The sequence below is a fragment of the Lathamus discolor genome, chromosome 14 (assembly GCF_037157495.1).
Source record: "Lathamus discolor isolate bLatDis1 chromosome 14, bLatDis1.hap1, whole genome shotgun sequence".
Taxonomy (NCBI): Eukaryota; Metazoa; Chordata; class Aves; order Psittaciformes; family Psittacidae; genus Lathamus; species Lathamus discolor.
The window spans coordinates 4,720,163-4,743,593 of NC_088897.1; the positions used below are offsets into that span (position 1 = coordinate 4,720,163).

The window sequence follows — 23,431 nt, forward strand, 5'->3', positions numbered from 1 at the left end:
CTTCAGACCTCCACTCCCCAACCATCCCCTGCCCCGGTCGCTCCCTCTGGCCAGCCTCCAAATGGGTCAAATGCCGAGAAGTTCAAGCAAAGGCAAGTACAACTCGAGGAGAACAAACTATTTGTTTGCATTGTTCCATACTTAGTGACAGGAGAAACTCAAAGTAGCACCCAATGCTTAGCAAGAGAGTTAATATTTGCTTACAAGTATGTCCCCTTGCAAACCACAGTAACAGGAAAACTATCCCCTGTTCTCCTCTTCCGTGATAGAGAATACAGCACCCTTGACATCACTGAAATCTAATACTTGCAAGTGATGTTGCTACAAGAAAATGCATTCTTCATCTGTCAAGCACGTTTAACCAGAAAAATGCTTCAATAAAATAAATCTAAATTACTAAGAGCAAGTGACTTCAGAGTAATTGGTTTCTTCAACTACTCGGACGTGTTCAGTTGAAGCAGATGTGTCTCCCTCTGGAAGACTTTAGGAACTCTTGAATAATCACCCATACATTTTCAGGTTTATAAAAAGCCATTGGAGGTAAATCTGTTGTACAAAACGGATTTAAGGATATTTTTAAAGCAAATGGAGACAGAGGCAGTAACTCAAAGTGTCCTGATAATGTGGTTTGAGGAAAGTGCTTCAAATCAAACTTCTCTGCCTAATTACATGTGATGCACGACCATTACTTTTGCAGGTCAAGGGAACTCTTTTCCTAGATTTCAGTACAAATGCTGTTGTACAGCTACACAGTTATCCATGAAATCCTACATCCCATAACCCCCAAAATCGGGATTCATTTTGTAAGAAGACCTTCTCAAGTCCTGTTACCTCAAAATAGATTCTACCAATCTGCAACCCAGCAGCCTGCTGCCCACCAACAGCCTTCACTGACACCTTTTCCCTGCAGAGAAAAGCAAAATTAGCTTGGCTTGGGGAAGCAAACCGTAACTAAAGTCTTACTGACCCCAGGATGCCAGTTCCACCACCAAACCGACCCCGGGGGAATAATCACAATTATATGGCAATACAGAAACAGTAACACTTAAGCCTTTCTCTGGGGTCCCTGCCTAAAGAAGTTGCTCCTAGCTTGGATTTGTTGCTCCTCAACGCACTGAGCTAGAGCAAGAATCACTGCGAGCATTAATGTGTGTACAGCAAATAGCAGGGGAGATGCCATCTGCCACAGACTCTGCCTTAGCTTTTGTGGCTGATAAAAATGATTTTTTAAAGAAAATTCAATAATGTTTAATAACGACAGTGGTGCGAATGGGCAACACAGGAAAATGGAGGTCAGTTTTATGAGAATCCTAGGAAAACAGAACTGTTGAGTTATAATTCTTTTATTGTTCCCTCACTTCCAATAAAGTAAAAAGGCAGCAAGAGATCGTAATATAGAGAAGCACGGCAGAAACACTGGTAGCTTTCCTATCAACAATTAGAATGTGCTAAAGTTAAACAGGTATTAAATAATGACAACAAAATTATTGAGAACTCTTGAATAAGGGACCTCCATGATAAGGTTAGATCTGATTTAACCTAACTGGCTCCAATAGGTTAATTTTTATATTACATTTTAAGACATTCAGATAAATTATAATATAAATATAATCATATATTTTTAAAAAAAATAATTTTCTGAAAAAAGTGTAATAATCATCATCATCATCATTTTCATTTAGCTTTAGAAATAACAAGCCCATGGAGTATGAACTACCATAAATACAATATACCTTGCAAACAGAACCTCTTCAGAAAATGGTAATGTTCCATATAACACTGAAAGGGAAGTCATGGCACCTAACTATCATTATCCTAAAGGAGAGGTATTCATCTTAGTTCCAAACCAGCAAGATAAGCCATACTTCTATGTTCTTAGAATCTGGGATTTTTTTCACAGAAGGAAATGATGGCTTAAATCAGGAAGGAAAGTATCCAATGCTACTGTTTTCAATATAGGAAGAATCTTAGAAATATAAAAGTATTTGCATTTTTGTATTTTTAAGATATATTTTTATTATTATCAAAAACTATCATAATAGAAGTAAAAGTATTAAAAATCTGGGCTGGGATAGAATTCATTTTCTTCACAGTAGCAGTACGGGGCCATGGTCTGGATGTGTGCTGGAAGCTGTGTTACTGAAGAGGTGTTTTAGTTATGGCTGAGCATCTTCCTCACCTCTTTCCTGAAATAACTTTTAAGTCAGGAAATACATGAAAAGTTGATATTTTTTAATTCCCTATCATGCACAGATACATTTACTACAAACTGCATTAACTGCATTTACTTGTGTTATGCGAGCTAATGTTTACAATGAAACGTCACGTATGTTCTTCCATACTCAGGCCTCGATATTAACATGATTCTTCTATGCTCCTGGTGAAGGGGAAGGAGGAACATCCACACACGGTGTGCTCCTGAGGCACACAGGGAAGTAAATCCATGAAAAAAAGGGGAAGGGAAAAATAAAGGGAAGGAAAAAGAAAAAGGGATAAAAAAAAAAAAAAGAGAAAACAGAGGAAAGATAAAGAAAAAAGGAGAAAAAGAGAAAAAAGGGGGGGAAAAAAGAAAAAAAAAAAGGGGTGGGGGTGGGGGTGGAACAAGAGAAAGGAGAACCACCCAGCTCTAGATGGCAGCAAATCAATATCCACCCCTATGGACAGACACCATGAGCATCAACTGTTTCCAGACAGACTGTGTATTTTCAGTAGTGTTTCTAGGCATGCTCTTATTTGTGACACAGGCAGGACCAAAACTGAGTGAGCAAAGCCATCAGGACTCAAGCACAATTCACCACTGTCCACAGGATGCTCCTCTCAGTCCAAGAACTCAACCAGCAGCCGGATTTTTAATTTCAAGCTTAACTTGATTCTCTTTTGCTGCAGAGACCGGATAATCCAATAGAATGATCCAGAAAGACCTGGAGACTCAGAATTGAAGAATTCCAAACTCTAAAACTCTGAGCCCTTGCACAGTAACTGTGTTCATTCCCTTTCCTGAGTTGTGACTTGCAATTATAATGTTATTCCTGTAAAAAGACCATGGACCTTAAAAATGTACATCACCCTAATATGCAATGTCATGAATAAAACTATTCCTTTTGTAACAACATTCTACAGACACATCTTGCTTTATCTTTTGTGGTTGTGGTATTACAGAAACATAGCAGCATGGGGATGATGGTGGTAGCTCAGGTAGCAATGAAAGCCAGGTTTTATGTAGGCAGCAACATTGCTCATTAGAGGTCAACCAAGGCAGCACAGAACTGATGATGTAGAATAGTACAGTGTAAATACATTGAAAGTGTAACTTCTATGAACATACAGGCATGAGCTCATGGGAACAGCCACCACAGCAACGTCACTGTCATACTGCAGGACTTGTATTTCTTCATAAGAAGTGCTTGGGGTCAGCAGGCTGCACGTCCATCCAGTCACCGTTAAGATATGCTCTTCATACACTTCATGACACTTTTCTGTCACATTCCAATAGTCCATTTTCCAGGGTATTTTAAAGCTACTTAGTTGAGAACATACTTATGTTGTCTATGCTTAAAGGTTCTCCCATGTCCCTCCGTAACTCTTCCAAGCCAATCTTTAAAATACAAATACCAGTTTGAGCATTTAAAGGTAATCTTGACTTCCTAAATCTCACCAATAGAGTACATCTGTGGCATAGAAACTGTAAAGGGCAACAACAGGGAGGAATCACCAGTTCAACTTACCATCAGGAAAAACACAGTGACCCAAGAAACCAGCGCACAGGGTAAGCTCCTGTACCCAAACAGATGCTTTAATGCAAGGGCCTCACATCTGCCTCAATTTTTATAGCTCATGCTCATATTAGAATATCAGGATTGTTTTATTTCCTAAGAGCTGGTCCTTTCTCTTGTGCTCGGTTTCACGACCGAGGTTCAGGTGAGCCTGGCAATAACCAACATAGCTCAGTACCATCTAGTTTATGCGGCTGAATCCTAAAGGAAAGTAATGGAGAGTTATAGGCTAAACAGGCTGAAGTATTGTTGTCTTCCCTTCCCATGAGTATTTAACAATTAGACATCACAGATTCACAGTCTAGGCTTACTCAGTTACTTGTTTTCAGGTATTTTGCACTGTTGTTGTGGAATAGCTTAAAATAATAATAATAATAATAATAATAATAATAATAATAATAATAATAATAATAATAATGGAAATATTAGATAAGCTTTTGAATGTTTAAAACAGAAACAGGTAAGCAAAAAGCAGTTACTCAAGTGAATCTGGGTAGAAGCAAAGGCAAAGTTATCAACACAGGGAAGTACCTTCACTTTGTGACAAAAATTATGAGCTGTGCCACTGAAATAACTTAGAGGGAAAAAGATTTCTTAGAGATGCTCATTCAAACATTTGCTTATCCACACCAGAATTGACACAATGAATTAGACCAAGAAATTCAGAGGTTAAAATACCCCCAGAGCAGCACAGTTAGTCACAGTAGCACAGGACTTATCACTATAAGAAAATAATCATCTGATGCAGGGTGGCAATTCACACGATCTATTTTGAGATGTCTTCCAAGTAGCAGTCATGTAAAATTGATGTTTCAAGTAATCTCCTGACCAGACTCAGCCTTTCCACAGTAACTGCTCAGGATGAAACTGAGACTGAAAATACCCCAGAACACCTCTGGGCAGCAGGTCTGACATGACCTCTTAAAAGGTGCGAGGAGGTAAAAGTATTTTTGCAGTAACAGGAATTAAGAACCATTTCTAAGGTTTCTGCATGTAACATCCACCACTGAATGCTCTGCTCTCACAAGGTTCCCAAATATGAGATGCTTCTTCCCAGCGTCATCTCCCTGTATGCCAAGTCAGAAATAGTATTCTAACATTTTTAAATACCAAAAGCCCTGGAGTCATTCCTATAAACATGAAAGTATTGTATTTCTTCTGCAGCAATGTGATAATTTGCAAGGAAGGCAGAAATGACCCAAATAGATTTGTCACATTTTTTAAAGTAAAAAGAAATAAAAGGATCCTCAACTTCATTACTAATTTTCCTAATCCCTTTCTGCTACACAGGATGTTGCTTTCAAGCAGGCATTATGGAAAGTCTAGAGGACATCCCGGGTAGCAGTGGATAGGAAAGTCAAGGCAATTGACACTTCTGATTTACGGTGAGACTGGCTACAGCAGAGGAAAAGAGATGCTGGATGAGGCTAAACCACTAATGCACTGACAGGGATAAATGCAGAAGGAAAAAGAAAATGGAGAGTGGAATCCTGAAACAAATTGTTACATTTAACAACTCCATCTTCCTGGGTTTGGGGTTTTTTTATACCAATAAAGCTGTTATTTCACTGTGGAAATCTAAATTCAGCTGTACACTGCGTTACTTATTTATCTGAGGAACGGTTTCTCATGCAAGTCAAACTACAGAACTCCTTGTTCTTAAAAACTGCATGTTTGATGTTTTAGTAACATAAATGTATCGGTTTGGAAATACCAGTGGCTCACTAGGCCTTTCCTGTCCACCTCAAGGACAAAGCCTCCTCAGCCCATCAGTTCAAAACTCCCCTTCCCCAGAAGCCCCTCCTGCTCTGACATTCCCTTTCATTTCTCCGGGTATGATCCTCCAGCATCATTCCCACTGTCCCAACAGGAAGCAAAGCAGCACCCCTACTTGAAAAGGAGTAATAAAGGTTAGAAGAGTTGCCTGCTGCTTCCTTCCTAGGAAGGTACTTGGAAGGAACCGATACTTGTGCGTCGGTTATCTGGAATGGGCTTTGAAACCCAAGAACATTCCTGGACGAACAGATCGCTGGCAATCATCAGGGGAAAAAAAAACCCACAAAACAAACAGCCCTACATACTACTACACATTCATCAGTTAACAAGATGAGTTTGTATGTACTTTTGGTGTAACTCTGCATACATGTACACTGACACACTGCACATGCTAACATGAGCATGGAAGAGCTTCCTACACGTAACAGTCACCCTTCTGGGGTTGCATAGCACTGGTCCTGACACCTTTCACTCACTACCTCTCAGTGAGTGTGTGGAGTGGCTGATGAGCTCAGCACTGACCTTGCTGCATCTCCAGTGAAGTCAACAGCATAATTTAATTTGATTTTTGATGGGAAAATGAGCATCTTTGAAGTTATGCCCTTGATACAGATTTATTTAGGCAGCAAAATGTCACTTTCTACATCCGAGTGCTAAGAGAGTTTGGGTTAGTGAAGAGTAATTTTTTTTTTCGTGATTCTCCAGGTTTTATACTATAGAAAATATAGAGCAAACATGCTGGAAGCTAATGTTCATGGTTCCTCTAAAAACATCAATTCACATCCATTATTTACAGAATGCAAAAGCTCCCTGATGAGAAAACCATCAAGGATAAGCAGTCTTAGGATGGTGGACTTGGCAATGCATAGAAGAAAATCATGGAAACAAACCATTAAGGGAAAAACACACTTACATAGGCCCAATACCATATACTACTGCAATAAACTTGACAGACTGGAACAGCTTTCCTCCTTACCTCTGGAGTGTTCTTCTTGAACTCGCGACTTTGCTCAATAAGTTTTTTCCTCGACTGCTCACTTTCATCTTGCCGGTTTGCCAATATTGTTGCTGTGGCATCGAGCTCTCTCTGTCAAGAAAAACAGAACAACAAAAAGGGACTATAGTCAGAGCTCTGTTTCTCAGAGAAATAAAAACAAAAGCTCATACGTACATCAAGGCATCTGGAACACCGAGACAGCTGCCCTACTGGTACAGAACAAAGCACCAAGCTTCCAGAAACTGGACCTTGTGAATAACATCAAATGAGGTTCTACGACCCATCTTACAACCCAAATATCACCATTTTTCTCAAAATCACTCGTGTCTTTAACCACAACAGTATACAGGATAGCAGCAGTGGCATGGAATACGCACCTCCTAATGAATTCCCAAATCTGGATCTTAAACCACATTCCAGCCAGGTTCATTTTCACCTGCCTGCTTTGTAAAGAAACTGGATGTTCCCTTTTTGAGTTACTCTATGAAAAAATATTATGATTAACTCAAATATTTGTTAACCTTATACTTCAGCCTAGAGTGGTTATGCTTCAGTCACTCTTTCTTTCAAGTGACACAGTGTAGAATTCTATACTGCCACTGCGATGTGCTGTTTCAACTTAAGTCTTTCTTTATTTGAACACAAAATTATCCTTTCTTACTATTGGAATTTGTTCCTCTAAAATTATTAGCCAGTCTCTGCTTCCTTCCCCAAACCTATCTTTTTTTTTTCATCATCTGATAATGCCGGATTATCTTCCAACAGCTTCTACTAGGCTGAAGTACAGGCTCAGCCTACAGAGCGACACCCAGCTCCACCCAAGTGCGTTATCCCCATCCCAGTTTCTTTACTCAGTGCTGTGCTTCCAAATGTCACCATTAATAGATTGAACGGGTCACTTCTCAGCCCATAAACCAACAACACTCAATCTTCCATGCCAGTTTATTTCTTTTCTGCAGTACTACCACGTAACATGAAAAAATAAAGGCAAAGCTCAGCTGTGTACATCATTCCCCAGGTCACTTGGAGTTATAACCAAGAATCTGTAAGAGGAATTTGGCACTGTTTTCCTCCATTATTCATTTGAAAGGATAAAAACCTGGCTATGTGAATGAAGCTCGTGAAAAGCAAGAACAACATGAGGCAGGTCTCCTCTGCGGCTACCTTCATCACATCACTCTGCCAATGTGCCTCTGACCCCAACATTCTTCACCAGAAAACCTGCTGCACCACTGGCATTTGTTCGTAACCCAATAACCTGTAATGGAATAGACTGAGAAGCCAAGCCTGGAACCTCCTGTGGGGTCTGGTACCAGATCCCCAGCAGTCAGTCAAGTCACTCACCAAGGCATCTCTTGCTACCACCACACACAAAGACCACCGTAAAACTAAAGCGGATTTGGTTACTACTAAATGGTTAGCATAAAAACTTCCTGTGCATTGGATCATACATGTTTCCCAGTGGAAATGGGCACCCAGAATGGGGAAGCAAAATAGGAAAACCAAAAGTTTGCCTCTTCCTATGTGTGCAAAGGTGCTAGAAATAGCAGCAGGTACTCCCAGGAAAAAAAAAGCCTTCTGCAGTTTCCAACTCAAAAGGATCAATACTTTCCCCCTCTTTAGGTTTATTACCATGAAACTAAGAGGGTTTTTAATTTATTTATTTTAATATATGGACCATGTTATCTTAATCCTTGGAAATAAGCTCAATATGACAAATGGATTTGATGCTCGGCAGCACACTGGAGCCAGTGACCTAAATATTGTCACTGTAATGCTTAAAAAACCCTCTACTTCTGACTTGGAGTTAAAAAACAGGGCAATATGTCCACCAGATCTTGGTTTGGAATTCTGTAACATATGTGAAATCTATTGCAGAAAAGTGGGAAATACTTAACAGTTGGATAAACCACATTTGAAATTCATCCCAGCTAAGTTTATGCAAGAAAAAAGAGCAACAGAAACCAATGTGGTTAAGCAGTACTATAAAGAGCAATATAACGGCTAAGCAGAAGGCTTTTAAAAAATATAAACAATCTGGTACGGCCAGCAACTTGGAAAACTATATTTAAAAAGGAAGCACACACTAAAAGCAAAGCAAAGCAAACGCAAATCGTGAAGTAAGGAGGAATTTCAGGAGGCCAAAGAACCCAACGCTTTCTTTTACAATACAGGGTGCTAGCGAGCAACTTTACAAGTGGAAAAAAATCGACTTTTAAAGACCTACACTTCCACGTTTAAAGACAAGAAAGAAGAAGAACTGACTGGAAATAAATCCTATTTCATACTGGCACATATTTTGTGCTATTATGGAGAGAAGAGGCAAGTAGCAAGTGACGAATAACCATTTCGCCCCCACTGCTCGATTGATACTAGTGCCACAACACATTTACTACAGGCACCTTCCCATTGCTTTCAGAATTCCAGCTGGGACGGGTCTAATAGTTTGTTATCATGTAACACTTCCTTACCTGACATCTCAGGTACAGACAGCACCAAGGAGAAATGCCAGCATACAACTACACTGAACTCTTTGGCACCGGGGGCTGAAGCCCTCAGGCTCAAGATTGTGCCTTAGCATTTATGAACAACTGACACAGCAAGTTCAATTCCAGCTGAGGAACTGCAGACATCCAGCCCCATATACAAGATCTGATGTAAACTGAGACACTAAAATCCTCAAGCTATGTTGTGGTTAATAAGCCCCAAATCAAAACTGTATGGAAAATTTTCTTCCTCACTTCATCTCAATCATTTTCAATGCAAGTTTCATTTATTTAAACCTAGTAACGGATACCGGATTACAACCCACAGGCATTAATGGCAGATTTTTCAGACTTCCGAGACTTGATCTCATGAGATATCCCAATTTTTGTAAAAATGTAATGTGGCCAATGCATCATTTCTGCAAGCAGGCACATATTAAAGAGTAAATACCACTAGTTTTGAGGTTTCAAACCTGAGTACACGCAAAGGTATACCCACTTCCCAAGTCTTGCAACCACTCTCTAAGTAGATCTTAAGTAAAAGGAGATGTAATGCTATGCAGAGAGAAGCATACTTTTGGCAGTAACAAAAATCGGAGACCATGTCCCAGTATCAATCCCCACACCTTTACAATCAAAAAGACCCCAATGAAAAGCAAACAGAAGCCAGGGCTCAAAGGCACTGCAGTGCTGACCTGACTACAGAGAAGATTCAAAGCCTGGAAGCTTTAGTTCCACTGATTCCACAGCAGCTAATACACTTTCTGGCCAAAAATAGCCACTATTCAATCGCCCCTGCAAAAGTGAGTCACTACTTGGAGGACATTTTGAGAGAGAACAAGCAGCAGGATTATCTTGCCCCTTGCCCCAAAGTCCCATCGATTTTGGGCAGACACCGTTCACACTGCTTAAGCCACAGATAACTAAAGAACTCTCTCCAGGTTTTCTGCTTTGACCCATTCCAACAAAGTTATTGAGGTGGGAAGAGAGGAGAAAAAAAGGGCTTACGCTCTGAAGTGCAGGAGTCATTAAAAGCAATCCTTAGAAAACAAATGTTAAAAGGTTTCTTTCATGTAGCATATATATAAAAATATCTAACACTAGGAGGGTCAATCTGCTATCCACCATCAACATGAACTGCATTTGTCTTCCCTTAATGCCGGTATTTCCAGTCTCTTTCAGGCTCCCCAGGAGCCATCCCTGTTCCTCCGGCTTCTGTCACCCCACACCACAGCGGTGCAGGGAGCCACAATGGGAATCCCAGCCTCCTGTGAAAAACCATATCCCACCTTTCCCCTCTTAAATGCTGTTGCACTGAATCAGTTCCCTGCTCAGCCCCCCTCTGTGGCTACAGTGTTGTACCATTACAAAAGGGAGCTGGGAAACAGAGCTGGAGCGAGGGGAACTGACGGAATCCTCCTTTTTGGCATCACCCTGCTATTAGGTTGACCTCAAGTAATTCCAAAACTCCAGCCTCCTCTCAGGCAGGTTCCAAGGTTGTTTTCTTTTACGGCTGACATGTCTTCCCCTACAAGATGCATACCTTGATAATCCCCTAGCCAGCAGGTCTGCACCACTGACAACGGACCGGTTTAGCACACTGAAGCTCTCCTTCCCTTTTTGTAACAGGAAGCACCAACCCAGCCCTTTCTGCCACCAGAGCTCTCCAAGAAGTACTCACTTGGGAAAACGATTCTAGACAGAAACCGGGCTTTCTTGGACATTTATGAAGTCTCTGTTCAGGAAACTACCCTGGTATTTCAGGACACAGTTAACCGAAACACTTCAGCATCCTAATCCCCCCAAAAGCTGACCTAACATAACATATCCTAGCTAGTAGTCTCTGCTTAGACCCAGCATTCCTATGTTTCACATGGAAAAGTTATACAAAGCATTAATTAATAACCATCCACAAGGGATGTAACCATACCCCAAAATTTGGTTATTCTCCCATTTTACAATGGTTAATCCCTGCTTACACTGGAGCAAGAAACACGTATCATATCTTTATGACACACTGATTTTTTTTCTGGTAGACTCCTATTCCTGGACGCAATGCCCAGGCTATGCCTTGACAGCCTTAAGCATGGCTACAGATGTTAACAGCACGTTTTCACCATAAACCTCAATTTACTTATTACAAGGACTGACACAAATTACAACTGCACGTAGATCAGGAGTCTTTTACCAGTAAATGTAGTAACTGTTTCCCCTGAACTGTTGCTTCTGTGTTTTTAAGGTATTTCCCTTTATCATCATTTCAGTCAGTTACTCAGTCTACATGCTGATGTGCAACTGAAAGTTTTCAGTAGTCTCGGTTTTGTTTTCAGCCTCTCAGGACTGCATTGTTGGGTCTATCAAAGCTAATGAATCAGTTCCATTACAGAAGAATTTCTTGGTGCACTGATGACACCAGTGTAACTGTTAGTGTCGGGCACAACTCTGCATACACACAGCCTGCTTGTTTCGAGGGAATTTTGCACTTCCCTGATACATTAGGCAATGCACCCTTCCATCTTTAACACCCCACAGTTCTCACCTGTGCAGAAGCCTATGTGCTCATCACACAAGTACTACAGAAATGATAAACTGCCGTATGAAGACAGGCTGAGGAAGTTGGGGCTGTTCAGCGTGGGGACCTCATAGCAGCCTTCCAGTATCTGAAGGGGGCCTATAGGGATGCTGGGGATGGACTCTTCGTCAGGGACTGTAGTGACAGGACAAGGGGTAACGGGTTAAAACTTAAACAGGGGAAGTTTAAATTGGATATAAGGAAGAAATTCTTTCCTGTGAGGGTGGTGAGGCACTGGCATGGGTTGCCCAGGGAGGTTGTGAGTGCTCCATCCCTGGCAGTGTTCAAGGCCAGGTTGAATGAAGCCTTGGGTGGGATGGTTTAGTGTGAGATGTCCCTGTCCATGACAGGGGGGTTGGAACTGGATGATCTTGAGGTCCTTTCCAACCCGAACTATTCTATGATTCTATGATTCTATGATTTGTGAGCTTGATGTGTTTCTCTAGGAAAGCAAACAGGCGCTGTGCTCCCCCAGTATAAAGCTCTGCATTATGACCACAAAGCAAACACTGGGATTTCTTTTTGACTGTAAAAAGCCAGCCCCCATTCCAGTCAGCGCTCAGAAAGGTAAAACGTTGTAAGAATGCAACCATGGAAGAAGTTTCTTTCCTGTAAAATGAGCTTGTCTCTGCCTTGCTGTAAAGCCCCTTTTTAACACAAGTGAAAGGGATGATGATAAGTTCAAGGAGAGCCCAACACCTCACGGGCACCATCCCCTGCCTTACACATCAGCAGATGAACAAACAACAACGCAAAGACCAGAATTCCTGTATTTTACACTTCTGGAAATGAAAAACCCTAAACCCGTATGCATGAAACAAAACCCATTTCTCAAGAAGCATTTTGCCATTTGGCAAACCAACGTAGCAACCTTTCACACACAGAATTAACTAGGAAATTTCAATAAACACGTTTTATTTCCGCATACTGAAGTAATTTGAGTCTTGAGTAAGTTTTGAAACAGGCTTTAACTGGAACGAATTCTGACCTCTGTGCGATGCTTCTGGACAGAGTCAACGTGTGTGGTGGCCACCGCAAAGAGCGAACAAAACCGGAGGTGCTGATGTAGCTGTCAATAAGATACCTTAACCAAGGGGCTCTTAAAGAAACAAAAGGAAAACATTAAAACACAAAGCCTGTTGTGCCTTTGTCTGCTCACAATAACATCAGCCAATACCACAAACCTAGGGAAAGCCTATCAAGAAATCTCACAAGAGAAGAAAGCTAGTGCTGGCTTTTCAAAAGGAGCTCCTATCAGCACAAACCAGCTGCATTAATATCTACACCAGCAACAAATGCACTCTGAGGAGAAAAGACTGCCAGCGCCACAGCCAACACAATTAAGCCTGCCTGCTCTTCTACACCTTGAAAATGCAAAGAATGGGAGACTGTCCAGAGCTATAAAGACCTTAATGCCAAGCATTTAACAAGCTTTTCCTCTCACTCAGGGAAACAATGAAACATTGCCCATTCGTTCCAAAAGGGGGGTTTCATCTTCCAGCATTATCTACTCCCTCTCCCCACTCTCAGGGCTGAAGGACACCTTCACAAGCCCCAGCTCCAACCAGCAGTGCCCTGGCTGGCTCTCCACCATGCTGATGTGCTGACTTCCCTGCAGAAACCAGATTCAGGTTTCACTCCCAGCGTCCTCAACCCTAACGCCAGTGCTTCTCGCCTCCACCTTGCATTCCTTAGCCTCTGCACCAGACTGTTACTCATCCCTGTTCCCACCAGGTCTACTCTCTCCTCACTGCAGTAAGCATTCGCCTCCAGTGCTGGACAGGCTAAAAACCAGACCCAAGCAGCCACATCTCTAAGGCTGCTCCTCTCCAAGCCTTCCTCATAGGTCCTCTCACACAGATGCTCTACTATCAACACCGTCTTTACAGTGCTGTGAGACCACCAGCTTCCATTCCCTCACACAAAGACCTCACAGTTTGGTTTTCATACCTGGCACATACGCACTGACAGCAAAGCTACTGCATCAGTTACTTAACACTGCTGGGGTTCGTATTTCAGTTATGACACTTTTAAAGGACATAAATCTCTTTAAAACTGTTTGCTGGGGAGCGGGCTCCCTTATTTTGGGAAGCACAGCACGTCCACAACAAGGCTGCTGCAGCTCCCACCCCAGCGGGGTTCTGCTCACAGCTCCACTGACTTCCCACACATTAATTTTCACACTCTTCCACTTAAAAGCAAGAGTTCAAACTGGTTGCTTCAATAGCTACCACAGAAAAGGCCAAAAAGTAATGAATTCATTTAAACACTGCTGCAAGGAGGCTTCCCAGAAGGAAGGATTTCAGGCAGATAGCAAGTGTACAGCGAGAAGCAGCAAGTGTTGCTCTGACTTGGAGCAATCTGCTCACCCATCGTCTCCCAGCCACATTACAAGCGTGGAAACTCCTGCTTCCCTGCCCTATGCAGCTGATGGCTTTCTACATGATAAAATCAAGTTAGCTAATCACATACATGCTGGTTAATTACTTGAAAGAAAAAATAAATGCCTCAGTTTAACATTTGTGACTTTTGCAGCAGCTACAGGGCAGCAGGAAAACAAACTACATTTGCTTCTGCCAAGTAATATCAATTATGGGAAACCAAAGGAAACCCACTGTTGCTTGCAAAGACTCTGCCTAGGCAAGACACAAAGTAAAATACATCTGCTTGACCTATCTCGTTAGTTGATCAGAAGCTGACCGAGATGCAGCGCCAGCAGCCATACTCACCATAGCTCTTACCACATAAAGCAGCAAAATTACCCCCTTAAGTGGCAACCAAGAACACAATAACCACACCATCAAGATCACAGCGTGTTGGGTCCCACTCAGCTCCCCTCTGCTTTCACTGTGGCAGGAGATGTCTACTCCGTTTCCCCTTCTCAGCCCTCCCAACAGTGACGGGAGTAGCTCCACATGGGAAGGACAATGAGGAGAAAACAATGGTCTAAACCACGTTTGTGACACCAACAAAGCCTTAGGTTTTAACAAGGAGATGCGCAGCAACCGTGTCCTGTAACACACATTTTTTTTTTTTTTTTTAGACAATTTTAAGTAGAGCTTTGGCCCTTAAATAAAACAAAACAACAAAAAAGGCAATTAACTAATGAGTAATTACAAACGACTTAATGCACTATTCTTACCATTTGTTTCAAGGCATTACTGCAGCAGCCATGGTGCTCAGGTGGAAAGGGATTATACTGCCATTTTGTAACTACACACCGCCACTAACTTCAGCTAATGCCTTACTACCAAGTAAGATCAGATTCATAAGTTACATTAAATAATCCTTTTGACCAGAGATCAAAGTAAAATGGAGTCTTAAAAGAGTGGTTTAAATAACAAAAAGTTCGACCCTTTAACATGAGCTCTGTTACATCATTTAAAGTATTTAGTTACTCCCCTTTTCAGCCTCAGCTTTGCTAGTAAATGAAGCATATCTGGGCTTTAAACAAGATACATACTCTAACACAGACCAGGATTTATAACTTGCTATGCATGTTACCACAAATAAATCAATAATATAGATACACGCCCAGTCTTGTTTCTGTGTGAGTTCTGGGAACTTACCGCTTAAAAACTAATAAGCTCAAGCTTTTGTGATGTGTTTTTATTCTAAATGAAAACAAAATCGTTGCTCGCGTGTTATTTCACTTCAACCAAACCCTAACTACAGTGCCACTTAGAACAAAACCTCACAGTTATTCTTCCTCTGACAACACACGTCATTCAGTTCATTTTTAGGGGGTTTTAAACATGGTTAACCATTACAGACAGACCCAGTGTCCACCCTGAAGCCCATCACAACCACCACTCATTAATCCTTCAGTCTCCAAAGGCAACCACCAATCTGAAAGCCACTTAAGCCGTTTCCTAACATTTGGACATAAAATATTTACCAACAAAAGTAGAAATATATACTGAAAAAGCAACCTAAAAATACTTTTAAACCCACATTCCAAACAAGTCATTCCTTGAGGGACAGGAAAAAATTACTGTGGACTTTAACACAACACCTCCTATTCCCTTCCCATGTTTATTGGGCGTTGCAGAAGTGGTACAATAGATGGATAATCTACCCAACCATGACAAATATGGTTTGGAAAGATGAGGCTAGTCTTAATGCGGAATTTCTTGTTGTTATTAGTTTAAAATCCTGACCAACAGGCATGGGCACTAAGGAAATCTTACTAAATACATCTCAAAAGCGTTATCCAGTGACACCCCTCTAGCAGGCTTCCCCTTCCCCTTTTACTGCTGATCAAGGGGCACATTTAGATGTACCTGCTCCACCATGCAGCTGCGCAGCCGAGGGGCATCACGCACAGGACAGGGACCACAGCCTTTGGCAGGGGAAGCTGGATGGGGAACTTGCATTAAGGAATAGAGTAATAACAAAAACAAGATCAGAAGAAAACTGCTGGCAAATGGAACTGTTGTTTGATAAACAATTTAAGCAGGAAGAGTATTTGGCAGAGTGTTTTCAGAGAACGGTCCTTGACTCCTGACTAACATGCTTCCTCCCTTGGTCTGAGTTTGTTGACTTTCTGGGCATGCTGTAAGGTTTATGCATTTTCCCATGATGGGAAAAATACAGCTTTCCTGAGAATTGCCTGTGAATGCAATCGGGGGATGTTTTCTAAAAAGTTATAGATATAAATAGGAAACAAGAAAGCAACATCCTCTTTATTTAGGTTTTTGCTACTATTAACATCCCGTTTAGGCCTCTTTCAGATCTAAATCCCAAATACTGACTCAGCTTGGCATGGCAACACACAATAGTATAAATGTATGTCTGGTCTAATACCAAGAGCAAGCGTCACATATTTTGGACACTTGAAGAGCAGAGCAGATTCTGAAGCCTTTCAGAAAGCTTTTATAGGTTTCAATATTTTACCTGGGCAATGCTGAGCACAAGCACCACACTTCACACCAAACTGAAATCAGGATGCAGGGGAATGCAGGATGCCTTTCCTAGCTAGGTGATTCCCAACAACATATTGCGGTACTTAGTTAAGCTCATTTTCTGTGACATGAAAAGGAAAATAGCCGAATTGACTCATGAAGTAAAATTAGCTGATGCACAGTCACAAGGAGGCTGGCTTGGAGGTGACACCACGCAGAGCAGCACAGAACAAAAAATAACATGCTTCATGTTAGTCATGTTGCAAGCTAGTTTAGAACCAGAAATACTATTGTACAGTGTTCCTAACATGGATCCATTTGTTTAAATCAGCATTTCTAGTAGCATACCCTGAATTGTAGAGCAGGAATTATTATAAAGGCTTTGTAGAAATCATGCATTAACAAAGGAACACATAAAATATTTTAAACACTGCATTTAGAAGCAGCAGAGGCAGCAAACTCCAGACAGCCAACATCTACTCACTCCATGAACACATCTAAGGTAGAAAGTCCAGCCAAAATCCCTTTTTAACCATAAAAAACCTTTGGTACTAATTTAGAGAATTCCCCCACTATTCACAGTGACAAATCACACTAACATGAAAACAACAGCTTTAGCTGCAGTGGCACTGTCAACCTTGCTATGATACACTGTCACTAAAAAGCCCTTAATTTTGGCTATCAAACACAATTTCAATTTCTTGCACTTTAGGGCAGTAAAAACAATCCTGTGCAGACCCTGTGTTGATCATCCCTCAGTAAAGAACGCAGCTGTCTCAATCAGTGCTGATTGTCTGTTAATTAGTTCAGTTTTACAAGCTGATGGAACACAATACTCCATTCCCTCCACACACACAGAAAGAAACTCCACACAGGCAGTTATCTAAGACACAGTGATGTCTGCTTCCTGGCAATTTGGGAATGTAGATGGTGTAACTAGGCATGAAGTAATCTCTTTACCAAGAGATCGCTTACATTTGTACCTCTTCAGGGCACTCTGTCATACACGGATTTTCAGTCCATATATGTGCACACTTACATGTCTCCTATATAAAAACCGAAATAAAGAGCAACGCTTTCCAACAGAGTGGGACTATCTCCCCTCTTTTTTGCTATGGCTGAAAGCAAGTCCAAAGTCATTCAAGTCCTTTCGGAAGAAAGTCAAGTCCTCATGAACAATTTCCTATCTAAATTATGTACTTAATGAGAATCACATTTCTAAACCAAAACCAGCATTCAGATCTGTGACCCAAAGCAGGAAGCTGAAGGTTTTCAGTGAACAGAGTGAAGCTATCACCATTCTCCATCCCCATGCGCTTTTCAGACAAACCACAAATAAACAGCTGGATTACCTCTGAGCCACTCTCAAGATTCATTGACTCTAGTATCTCCATCCTTTATCTACACACTCTCGAAGTATAGCCAAATTTTAGCTGTCATATATGCAGACGAGAGCATTGGACAACCCTTGTTCATATGCCAGAAAGCACTTCTGCTGAGAAAACCCATGAAATACTGTGAAGCCCTAAAGCCTGACAATACGAAAGCTTAATCCAAAAATGCCTCTTTTGAGATGACACAACATGCTACACATGATACCAACAACAGAAGTTTCACTTTGAGACTGGTCTTCTTTTCCTCTCAGTTTAGATCCTTCATGAAAAAAAGAAGGGAAAAAAGTTATCTTTCAAGAACATCTGTATTTAAAAGAAACACATTTCTGTTAGGAACTGAATATGTAGCTACTAAGTTTACTGCTGAAGAAGCAAGTGGATAAATATGAAGCCCAACAAAACCATGGAATTATCAGACCACCAGAGCTGGGGTCTGGCAGTGTAATCTGGCTGGTAAGTAAGAAAGGATAATCTGAATGCAACAAGAACTCTTCTACACAAAGACATTTATCTGCTTCAACAGCATCATCACAGAGAGCCTAATTTCAGTATTTCGGTATACAAAACATTCAGCTGAAGATTGGTTATTTTTTCAGCTACTGCTTTTCACTTAATTTCAGCTAAATCCTATTTCTACAACCCTAGAAGCAAAGGTCAAACCCTGCTAAACCTACCACAGGCTTAAATTGCTTTCCTGCCTCTCCACTTCTTTCACATCACGCACGAAAAAGACATTAGAATATGATCCTGCCTTCCCAAAGTTCTTGTGGAGACCAGAATAAAACTGGAGGAAGGGTTTTGTTGCTTATTGGATGTTTCTTCTTTACCCTGATACTTCTTTGGGTTCTTCTGTTGTTGGTCCCATTCCGCAAATTGTCTTACCCACCCAGTCTGGAGGGCAACTGGTTGGCTTCACCAGTTAAACAACAAACAAGCCACCTTTGCTAAACATGCTGCACCAAGCGCTAAGTTTACTAACGCGGACTTGACCCTTACTGCTACGACACTCAAACACTTCCTTGGCTTTCATGTGCCAGCGCAGACAGTTAAACCCTGGGAAGTTTCACCAAAGTTCCTCCTTGAAATGGTGCCATTCTCTTTGCTGCCTGATGTTGCAACATCCCAGTTGCATCCTTTCCCACATGGGGATGAGGCAGAGGTGAAGCATGGTGGGAGAAAGCCTACACTGCTGCAGCCAGAGGCAGGGCTTCAGGCTCCAGTGCAACGCATCCCAACACTCATGGTAACATCAGATTCTGTTAGAAGAGGATCGTTTGGAAAGGGCTTGCACAATACTGTTTGATGCACCACTGCAAATTAAGCATTATCGGTAAGTCCTCAGCATTATTTCCCACAACGTCTCTAGTTATTTTAGCTACATGACAATAAATCAATCTTTAATTTTTGTGCTTCATGTGCAGCAATATCCAGGGTTCTGCAGCTGCAGCTGAAAAATCTCAGGAGGACTTGCCAACGTTTCCTCCATCTCTCTCAGTACCCAGCAGGACACATGCTTTAGAGTTTAACTTGCACAGCTCTTCTGGGGAATGAACTCTGAAACGATGAGAAACGTTTGGGGAAAAGCAATGCATGTTCCATCCTTTACTTTTTCAGGGCAGCACCACTAAAGAAGTTACAAGACAACACAACCACCTACAAACACTTCCTGATCTTTGTGTAAAACCTCACTTGATTCCTTTCCGTCTCTTTCAGATTCATGCTTTGTATTTTAGACATTTCTAGAAAGATACATCATGCTCTAGAAAACCACCCAGAATCAAACAGGGGAAGGACCTACACTATGAGGTTAGGAATCACACTTTGGAAGAGGGATAGTTTCTTCCCTGGTTCTGCCTAAACATTAATAGGGATAGCAAAAATAAGCAGCAATTAAACTAGAAATAAACCCAGAACACAGACTGTTCCTTGCCCTTCTGTTCACAGGGACTGCAACAGTCCTGCACTGCCTCGTCACATTCCCTTCATTACCACATGTAAAAGCTATATAGAAAAATAATGCCGAATGCTTTTTCTTCTTTTGACACTCCTGCCGTGTACCTCTATCTTTCCTTTAATCCAGCCCTTTGTGGGTTAGGAACAAGCCTACTTCTGCATTTTAACACCCTCTATACACATCAGTCCACGTTCAGCCTCAAAAACCTTTATACAGAGTGCCCTAAATATTCAGCCCCAAAAGAATGACAAAATTACACATTACTTCTGTCATTGTATGTGTTCCTTACCATATGTCTGAGGTAAGCAGAATACTATCTACATAATGGATTCAGCCCTGGAGTAAGTCTGGACTGCCGAGGTTGGTGAACCTGAGGTAACACTCCATCACTTATTTACTGCATCTCTAAAGCATTTCAGATTCTAAGCTGAATATATATTTCACACAGTACCCAAACTTTTAAATATCCACAGGAAGATTTCATTTTTATAGGCAATAAACATTAAATCTAAAGGACTGGAACATAAAAAGTGTTTTAATACCATATAAATCACCTTTCCCTAGACAGAATAAATCTCTGAAGGTTTTAAGAACGGCAATATAAATTTTTATGGCAAATTATCTACACAGGAATTACTTGCATGAGATGCACTTTCACTTCTCTCTCTCATTTGCATAGTGCTGACAATCTTTTCAATCACAACATTCAATCCAATTTGGAGGGTCCAGAACACAATGCACAAAAATGGGACACTAGGAGCCGGGTGGTTCCTCCTCGTCAAGATTTTTCTGACTGCTGCTCTACACAAGTTGGCTTTGCAGAGGCAACAGCACCAAAACATAAAAATTAAGGCCCAAATGAACAGCTACATCCCCTTTCAAAAGGATTCAACGGATCTTCCAACACAGAAGCCCTGCTACTAGCCCTGACAATTAAGAGGAGCTCACTTCATGCTGCCAGCAAGAGTCCTCTAAAGCAAAGAGGAACAACAGTTATTAACTGGAAGGGTTTGAATTGAGGAACAACAGCCAAAATTGTTCTTTGGGATGCTCAGAACAGACACTTTTATTGCAAAGGTGGCACAGCACTGAGAGGTCATGACAGGGGAGATCTCTACCTGTGGGGATTCATTCCCAATGCTCTGTTAGGACAGAGCCACAGCTGAGACACAGTATGGGTGACAGTCCCTTTTTCAAGCAGGACACCAAGCTAGAGGCAACTAGGACATTTGGAGGCATCTAAAGGATCCTTCCTTCAGATGTCTCTAAAGAAGACTGCCTGTAACAAGATGACACCCTCAGATTCTAAAAGGCACTTCCAGCTAAACAGTTAATAACCACAGAAGGTGAGAAGCTGATTATTATCCATGAAACAATAAGCAATCACTCCTTGGAGCTTCTGTCCCAGCCTGTCGGCATAAATACTTCCTCATAACTAAAGCAAAAACATGCACAAGATGTGTAATTCCCGAGTCTCCAAAGCACACACATCCTCAAAGGACAGGCACTGCAGAGGTGTGGTGTACCAACTGTTACCAAAAATACTTTGGTTTATTCACCGTTTCATTATGGTGAAAAAGTGCTGACAAGGATCCTCATAGAAAAGGCCAGAATTAGTTCTTGGAAAACCTCCTGTTGCCGTGGAGTCAGGTCTGAAACGTGCTCACTGCTTCGCCGAATCCTCCCCTCGAGGGAAATCAAGAGTAAATATGAAATTAAAGCACCTGAAGAACAGCAAAGTCCCAAGGAAAAATAACAAGTAGGAAGTCTGCAAGAAGGGCTAAGAATAGCACTGCATTATTCCCAACATATATTTCCCTTAGAAAATATTTTCAGGACTTCTGTACTACCAAATCAAATTAAGATAACGCAGCAGAGGAAGAAACACAAGTTCGGTTCCCAGACGGTTTCCTATGCTTCAAAGGTATTTATTTAATAAGTGCCATGCATGGATAAAATGAGATCATCAACTACTCATAGGATGGTTCTCCAAATTTTTAATGAAATCTTGCACTGTATGATTTAAAGAGTGATCATTTGTGCACGCTGACTGCAGGAAGCACATGCAGCAGGCTCCATTGCCAGAACGCCCCAAGACACTGGAGGGTTTAGGATTACTACTGGAGAAGGGGAGGGAAAAGTCCATTGAAATAGATGAAAGTTGGTGACTTTTTGCAACTTTGAAAGTTGCAAAAGAAAAAATTACAGGGTCATTTCCAAGACACGGCTTTGGCCAATGAAATAAGGTATTTGCTTTCTATCTGATGAAGGAGCGAAGTGACATAAAGCTTTCTTCCATACGATTTCACAAGCTTTTATTACTTTCCTGAATTATCTCTGAATCTAGAAGATGGAATATAATTTTCTTTTGAAATACCAGCTTGTTGCTAGTCTTCCCACTTGTACAATCCACAAAACCTATTAACATTTTCAGTAATTAATGCTAATACTTGAGAAAAAAAGCCATTGTGTTAAGAACTGCTTTAACAAGATCAAGAAAGAAAACAAGTGCTTCTCAGACTGTACATAATTTATTTGGCTACATGACTTTTTTATTATCCCCCAACAGAAAACCAAGCAGGGACTACATGTCACTGTGTTCCACACTCATCTTCATTCTTCTCTTTTCCCTCTTTCCCCAACAATACTGTGCAGGTTTTACAGAAACATTTATTTCCGTCATGACAGAAAACACTTTCATGGACCACCTCCTCTCTGAACTCCCCTTCTGGGTGGAAAATGCTTTTGGGCTTTTCTCTGCCCACAGTCTTCAGCAGTTTGGTAGATTGGAGCCATCTTGGATTCTTCTTTTCATCACTTTGAATCTAGGTTTATTTTTCATGATTGAGCCCCTGCAAAAAGATGAGTTTCAAATGTTCCAGAATCACAGATATTGCTGTGTAAGACCTGCAGTGACACAGCTTTGCAAAGGGATATTAAGACTGGCCCACCTGGCTCCGTATGAGATAGGAGCATCATTCTCCATATGGCGTAGGAGCACATGGATGTGTTCAATGCATGGGAACAAGAACCAGGACTTCCCTTTAAGACAGGCTGATGAACTTTGTAATGCTGGAACCAGCACATACCAAACTGGAAAGTTTGAGTCAAGCTGTGGCTGTTTTCCCAAACAGAACATGAAAGAATATTCAGCTCTAACTTTGGAGCAGCCTAATTCTGCATTTTATGGGACATTTATCTATGAATCAGCAGATCACAGACTTGAAGGCCAGACATTCTTCCCACTCCAGCCTTTAGTCACTCCATCAGCAGAGCCAAGAAAGAAGCTGCTGAAGTAGTTTTCACCGGTACTCTTCAGGAAAACAGCAAGGGTTAAAAAAAATTAACAAAAAAAAAAGAACTAAGGAAAACAGCAACCCTGAAGCTAACAAATAGGGACATTCCAATAGGAAGAAGCAGGGATCTGAAATGCCAAGGCAAACCACGCTTCCTGCTTTAGGGTGGGGTGGAGAGCATCTTCAAAAGAACTACCTTTTAAGTAGTTTGAGCTTACAGTCACCCCCTTGGCCTAATGCATCCACCCAAAAGGTAGGTAATTTAAAGATGAAATGGGA

General features: G+C 41.3%; 1 protein-coding gene across 11 annotated transcripts in view; it reads right to left on the bottom strand.

Moving 5' to 3' along the window:
- The window catches only part of CUX1 (cut like homeobox 1), a 269,998-nt gene that overhangs the window by 212,809 nt on the left and 33,758 nt on the right, over nucleotides 1-23,431 (bottom strand). For all 11 annotated transcript variants that reach the window (XM_065694954.1, XM_065694955.1, XM_065694950.1 and 8 more), the window contains exon 2: nucleotides 6,526-6,636. In XM_065694954.1, coding sequence (XP_065551026.1) covers nucleotides 6,526-6,636 — 111 coding nt within the window. The remainder of the gene's footprint in view (nucleotides 1-6,525; nucleotides 6,637-23,431) is intronic.